Source organism: Symphodus melops, assembly GCF_947650265.1.
Source record: "Symphodus melops genome assembly, chromosome: 1".
NCBI classification, from domain to species: domain Eukaryota; kingdom Metazoa; phylum Chordata; class Actinopteri; order Labriformes; family Labridae; genus Symphodus; species Symphodus melops.
Genome location: NC_136691.1, coordinates 54,123,122 through 54,130,209, shown reverse-complemented (window position 1 = coordinate 54,130,209; position 7,088 = coordinate 54,123,122). Strand labels below are relative to the sequence as shown.

The 7,088-nt window shown below is 39.8% G+C and overlaps 1 protein-coding gene across 1 annotated transcript; it reads left to right on the top strand.

Moving 5' to 3' along the window:
- Positions 1-3,913: 3,913 nt before the first annotated feature.
- LOC306820626 (hydroxycarboxylic acid receptor 2-like) lies at positions 3,914-4,930 on the top strand (the record flags this gene model as incomplete). Its single annotated transcript, XM_079338518.1, has 1 exon — positions 3,914-4,930. The coding sequence occupies one exon, from the start codon at positions 3,914-3,916 to the stop codon at positions 4,928-4,930; it is 1,017 nt and encodes a 338-aa protein (XP_079194644.1).
- Between the last annotated feature and the right edge of the window lie 2,158 nt (positions 4,931-7,088).

Sequence of the window (7,088 nt, the reverse complement as noted above, 5' to 3'; positions counted from 1 at the left end):
GCTGCTGTGATGCGCCAAGCTATTTCATCAAATTGTATAACTTCAAGGCGGATCTTTCTTCTTCAGGCATCTTTACAGCATAAAATGAAAACTTTTACTTTGTTTAAGTTGTTAAAATGTGACGCATGGAGTTAAATTAATTCATTGGGTTGTATACATGTGCTCCTGCTAGGAGTTTTTTTTTCAGATTATGAAATGTGACTCTTTATGAACTGTAAAAGCAAACAAGACCATAATTCAATCGACAAGGACCCGGGGCCCCTCAGGAGACAGGACTTGGCGTAAAAAGGATCAGGCAAAAAAAATGATGACGATGCAATGATGACAATTATTTTTATTTTATATGTTTTTATCAACGCTAAAGGCTGCATATGCCGCCTCACAACATGCACAATGATCGCCGTTGTTGTTGTTGTTGTTTGATTTAAAATGTTTTTCCCCAACAACGTTCAACACATTAATTCACCTCCACCTCACGCTTTAGTTTTATTTCAGAGGCTGGCGTTAAGTATTCTTGGTAAATTCGGGGGTGAAAAACTTGGTGCTTTGCGTTCACACATGCAGTTTTATGCATGTGTGAAAAACACCACGAGACTCATTAGGTGACTCTGTTTTTCCATCTGTTGCTGATTTCTCTCCAAAGTCAGAGCATTTAATTCAACTTAATTCTGTTTGTGTTAAAATGACCTCCCCATCATACATTACTAATATGTTTTATGATGCGTCTTGTGCTTTGCCTAACTTGTCTTGGCTGATATACCGTATGGCCTCAGGTATGTGGAAGAGCCAGTTTTGTTTTCTTGATCCACTGCTTCCTTCATCTGTTATCATTTCACTGCTAGAACTTTCAGATCAGAGAAACGAGATACAGATTAATGAGAGAGCTATACGTTTGAGTAGATTAATTTACATTTTGGGTTCAGGTATGGACAGAAGGTCAAGGTTGTAAGACAGGAATTTCACGTCTGTTAGGACCGGCGGTGCAGGGACCATGATGCTTTGTTCCAGTGTTCAGGTGGAGGAATCATGAGGGCGGATGGGACAAACAGGAGAAGGGAACAAAAGGGCGAGTTTGCCCTGCAGGCTGGACCAGCTCTTTCACATTTTTCCACACTTCAACACTCTATCTCACACACACACACAGAAACACACACACACACACACACCCCACACAGAGAGACACACACATTCTCCAGCAGTTTGTGAACCAACACACATGCTTTAATAAGCATCAGTCACACTGAGTTAAGTCAGTGTGACTGATGTAATAACATCCTGACTGATAAGTCATGTGACAGTAAGTCTGTGTGCAGCTGCTGCTTTGTTTTTGTCTGTTTGTTTTTTATGTTTTAACACCTTGTCGAGTTAACTGCTTTATTTTACAGGAAGACACTCAACATTTATTTTTTATTGTTAATTCAGGTTTTTATTCCCATTTTGTAACTTCAACACCATAAGTATAAGTGTTCTTCCTCCTTGTATAGTAGGGCTGGTTAAATGCATTGTAATAGTTATTTTCCCAGTTTATCATCGATTAAGGGAAATCCAGAGATAGATTTGTTTATGTTGTAGTGACGCCCCTCTCCACTAGAGGGCAGCTCAGGCACTTTAGATCATACTGTACTTTAATGTTTTATTCTTTCTTAAAGAACAATGCAATGATAAAATACATTTTTGGGTCAGTTTGTTCTACACATTTTACAAACAAATATTCCTGTCATCTGTGTTATTGAATTAATATCAAAGCATATTAATCGATATCGAATCCAATCGTGACCGAATTGAATTGTGAAGTTGTGGATAATTACCCAGCTCTATTGAATATGGTTTATTATTAAAAATATATATTTAAAATTAATGTGAATCAAAACTTTAATCCATGCTCAATGCTTTGAATAAATCCAAGAAATAATAATAATAAAAAAAGAGAGAAATAAAACATTTTTTGGGAAACAGGAAGTGTTTGTGTAGAGGAAGAATTCCATCTCGTATTTTAAACACCAACTTAACTTTTTGTTTGTCTGTTATCTTATCCAAATTGTCTTTAAACAAGAATCTCTACACTTGTCACGTGGTCTCTTGAAGAAGATTATTCATCCAAAAGTGACTCAGGAGACAAAAAGATCATGCCTCACATGACGCAGTTAATTTAAATAAATCTCCACTAGGGGGCAGCAGAGGTTCAACAAACTGTGACTGTGAGCTCCCTGAAAATGCTACTTGAGTGAAACGATGATCATTTCAAACACCAGGGGCCTGTAGTGAATTTATTGATTTCTAAAAACCAATGACCGCTGTTCGACTTCACAAAAATATATTGAATTCAAAAGAAAAAAATAATAACTTTTTTCTAGTTGGATTTTTTGCCTTTACTGGAGAGGACAGGTGAAGACAGACAGGAAATGTAATGGGGAGAAAGTGGGGGTTGATCTGCATCACAGGCCCGTGTTGATTATTAAATTATCCATAATTAAAACATACTGCTGGATCATATTAATGATATATGCACACCATGGTTTTGTGTCCTTATCTTATTTATTGGTAGCCCATGTCCCCACATGTGTGAATGCTTAAATTGGGATATGGGTTCTGTTATTATTTGGAAATGTTTCCATCCAAGTACGTCACAAATATATCCCAAAAGTAAAAATGGGTTTGACGGCTGATCCCTAAATCCTGAGCTGTCTCCCAGTTTGTTGTATTTTTGTGCTGGGATGCATTACAACTGCATGATGCGTCATCGCAGGTGGAGTTAGGGATCATATCTGTTCTTCTGTTTTTGGCTTATTTGTTGTTTTACAGTTTGTGGTTTACGCATTAAAATACGAGTTGATGTTGAGGCTAAAATTGGTCCCAGAAGTTTCTTGGTTTCTTGAATTGCCACCCGGGGACAAATAAAGTTTTTTGAATTGAATATTTATTTTGTCACGTTCTGAATATCCGGCTGAATGTGACAAGTGGTGTATTAATAAAACCACGTTGGTCTCTTGTGGTTGTTAATGCACGAAAGAAAGGCAGCTTCGCAGAAGGCGTAATGGGCCTGAATTTAACAGGAAATGCAGTTGAATTAATATGCATAGAATCGGTCTCATAGAATCTGTCATATAAAATGTATCTGAAATGTCTTAGAACACTACATGCACAGCATATTGGGTGTTTTGTTTCCCATCATTTCGTTCCCTTTATTCTGTTTCTCACACTCTGTACATGTGGGAAGAGTCACCCAGGCTCTTCCTCACTGGACTCCAGCTCCTTCTCAGCCTTGGGAGATGAGTAAATAGTCATGTAGTCTCTTCTCTCACACTAGGGGATAGATGGTGCCCTGCCAGGTGGGCAGGGGCTCTATGTGGCGTGATGGGGGAGTGATCTGTGTAATGTGATGGAAATGTTTAAGTTTTCATGTTTGCCTTTTCTCAGGGGCCTCTTTCTTCGAATAAATGTTCATTGAGACCAGATCGATCTTGGGGTTCTTTTCTGAACAGATCTTCTCACTCTTTATTTTCACTCTTTGGTAAACAACTCTGCAAAACAGGTTATGTCTTTCTCGATCTGAGGATGCTGCTTCTCCACAAAAAGGAGTGAAATCAAGATAAGAGCCCCGTGCTCTGGTGATCACAGACTTAAGTAGATTGCTCTTCGATGATATGAGTCATGAGATAAACATTGAGCTGCGTTGCCACAGTGTTTAGTACCTTTGTAATTTGACACACACCACACAAACCTTTAAAAAGGAGAAGCAACTATAGAAAACCACAAACACCTTTTTTTTTTCAAATTCAAAAAAACTTTTGGTCCCTGCAGTACAATGCAATGATTCACTTCTCTCTTTTTAGAAAATCAGATAAGGTTGCTCCCTCTTCAAAGCGTCTCTTTATTCATTTCTGCAGACATGACAGGCAACATCTCTGACAACATGAAATGCAACTTTAACGGGACTCTGCTGATCAGTGTGCTCCCTCCACTGCTGGCGACCGAGTTCGTTTTGGGAGCTGTAGGAAACGGCTTGGCTCTCTGGATCTTCTGCTTCCACCTGAAGCCGTGGAAAAGCAGCACCGTGTTGCTCTTCAACCTGGCCGTGGCTGATTTTCTGCTCTGCATGGCTCTGCCTTTCAGGGCCAGCTACTACAGCTCTGGGATACAGTGGAGGTTCGGCGAGGCTTTTTGCAACATCTGCCTCTTCTTGCTGGCGATGAACCGCAGGGGCAGCACCGTCTTCTTGATGGCCATTGCCTTGGACAGATACATGCGTGTGGTGCATCCACATCACCCCATCAACTCTCTGAGCGTCTCTAAAGCCACGTGTGGAGCTCTGGCACTGTGGCTTATCACCGTCTGCATGACCGCTCATGTTTTGACCTTAAAGCACGTCAATACAACGTACTGTGAGAGCTTCATGATCAACAGTGATCCCAGCCGCAACCTGACCTGGCACAACTTTGAGTTCATCTTCTTCTTCTATTTGCCTCTGCTTGTGATTCTCTACTGCACGATCCACATCGTCGTCTACCTGAGAGGGAGGCAGCTGGCCAAGCATGCAAAGATTAAGAAGACTCTGTTCTTCCTCTCAGTGGTGGTAGTTCTCTTCATCGTTTGCTTCCTCCCGAGCAACATCATGCAGCTGCTGATTTGGATCAAGACCAAGGAAGCACACAGCACGCTGCAGAAATCGGAAATCTGCCCGGCGATGGAGGACCTGACCACAGCTTTTTACCTCAGCATCAGCCTGACTTATCTCAACAGCGCCTTGGATCCTGTGGTTTACTACTTCTCCAGCCCTGCCGTTAAGAACAGCTGCAGGAAAGCGTTTCATCAGCCCCAAGTGGACACGGCAGAGAGCAGGGAGAGGAAAACTCGAGAGACCCAGTCACTCAGTCAGCTGGCTCACAGAGAAAGTACTGACGGGATCATTGACATGGAAGCAGTAAGATGAAGAGCACCATTGTGAGCTGTACTGCCGGGTTGGATGGCCTGCTTTGGCGACCCGTATAGGCTCTTACAAGGCAATTCTTGGTCTGCTTCCCTGTTGTCTATGTGTGTTTATCATGCAGACAGTATTCTTTGCGTTCTCAGGACCTTTTTATGCTCTCTGTCCCAAACGCTCGGACTGAACTTGGGAAAAGGCTCTTTGGGTTTTCTGCACCTTCGGGCCTGGAATCTGTTGCAGAATGACTCAAGGAGCCTTAAATGTTTTTAAATCTAAAATGAAAGACTTGAAGCGGACTCTATACGTTGTCATTGTTTTAGTCCGGCTGTCTGAACACCTGAAAACTTTTTGATTCTTCGATGGTTCTATTTTAATCCATGATGCTTTTGTATCTCTTTGTGTCTCCGTCTGTAACTTCATGTTTTTTTTTTTTTTGCTGCTTCCTGTCTTGGTCAGGTCTCCCTGGGAAAAGAGGTTTTTTAATCTCAATGGGACCAACCTGGTTAAATAAAAATAAATAAAAAATAAAAAAAAACCTAAGAATAGATCGTTCTGACATTTATTTAAGTTCTGCAGCAACAAATGAGAACATTTAACATTTTTCATACAGCACATGTCACGTAAATATTTTCTGCACTTAATTTAATTTCCTTTGCAAAACATGCTGGCAGGGTTACTGATAAGCTCAGCACTTTAAGCAGACCAGTGCTGGGTAATAAGACACTTTATCAGTTGTGAACTTCTGCAGGAAGCAGCCAGCAAGCTGTTTTATTCAGCAGTATGAAGAATGGTTACACAGGAACACGAAAAAAAAGTTTTTTTGGGGAATTCCTTGTCAGCAAAGCGATAATAAAGATAAAATAATTTGTTTCATAGAGGGATTTAGTGAACACGGAATCACAATAAAGTTCCTTTTTGGAGCGTTTTTAAAGAAATCTTTGATCAGTTATATCAAACATGATGAAAAACATGAGACGAGAGTCTGAGAGCTTAAAGAAATTAGTTTTGGTCTGAAAATATGTTTCAGTCATTGTTTAGTTTTCTTTTTCAGAGTTTAGATTTCTTGTCTTGTTTAAGTTCTCAGTGTTGTTTTTCTGAGTTAGTTGTGTCTTTAATAATGTGGCCTGTTTTACTTTTAGTCTAGCAGCAGAAGCCCTCAGATTTTGATACACAAAACACAACCATGTTTTTTCTCATCTTTAGGGTCTCCCATTAATGAAATGGATTGTTGTGAAATTTCATTTTGGTGCAAAATGTGTTTTTTGGTCTATTGTTTAAACCTAAGCCAATCTCTGAAAAAATAGGCCAAAAGTGACAAAAAAGCCTATAACTTGAGAATAATCACTCCTATCTTCATAAAAGCTGCTGAGGTATGTACCATGTGTCTATCCTACATCACCAAACAGTTAGAATGTAATTTATCTAAAGAAATATTGAAATATAGTCCTTTAAACATAACATTGTTTAGGCGGAAATTGTACTTTTGTGGTGAGGATACCTGTAATTTCTCTCATTTACAAAAAAACAAACATACATTCATGTCAAATAAGCTGTTACTGCATTGCCTAAGATGCTATGAAACAATAACCGGTGGTTGTGTGGATATATCTTGTACAGTTTTGTTGCAAATGAGACTTCTTTAGCTATTCTCTGAAAACAGCCAAATTAAGTCACTTGAGATGGAAGACAGTTGGCATTTGTAAGTTTATAAGCTGCTGATGATGACGGTCATCATATTTTGCTAAAGAAAGTCCAGGTGTGTGTGTGTGTGTGTGTGTGTACACTCAGAATGTGAGCAACCTACTAAAACGTATCTCTATTTAAGATCTATGAAACAGAGAAAATTACAAGGCATAAATAGAATTAGAAGTTTTATTGAAAAAAGAAAATCAGCGTCTCGACCTAAAACCCAGTTTGATGAAACATTTCAGAAAACAAAAACAGGAGAATGAACTGAAAATGGACAAGTCAAATATCATGCTCTTCACTGTCTTCTTCAGCCACATCTGGTGACACATGTTGACATTTTGCACAGCAGTTGCAGAACTCCATACAGAGAGGCACTGGCACTTTCCACTCTCTCTACAATTTCCACCTTTGCAGGACAAATGAGTCATGTCTCTCACCTCTGTAGGTGTGTGGGGGGGGTGGGGGGGGGGGTTCT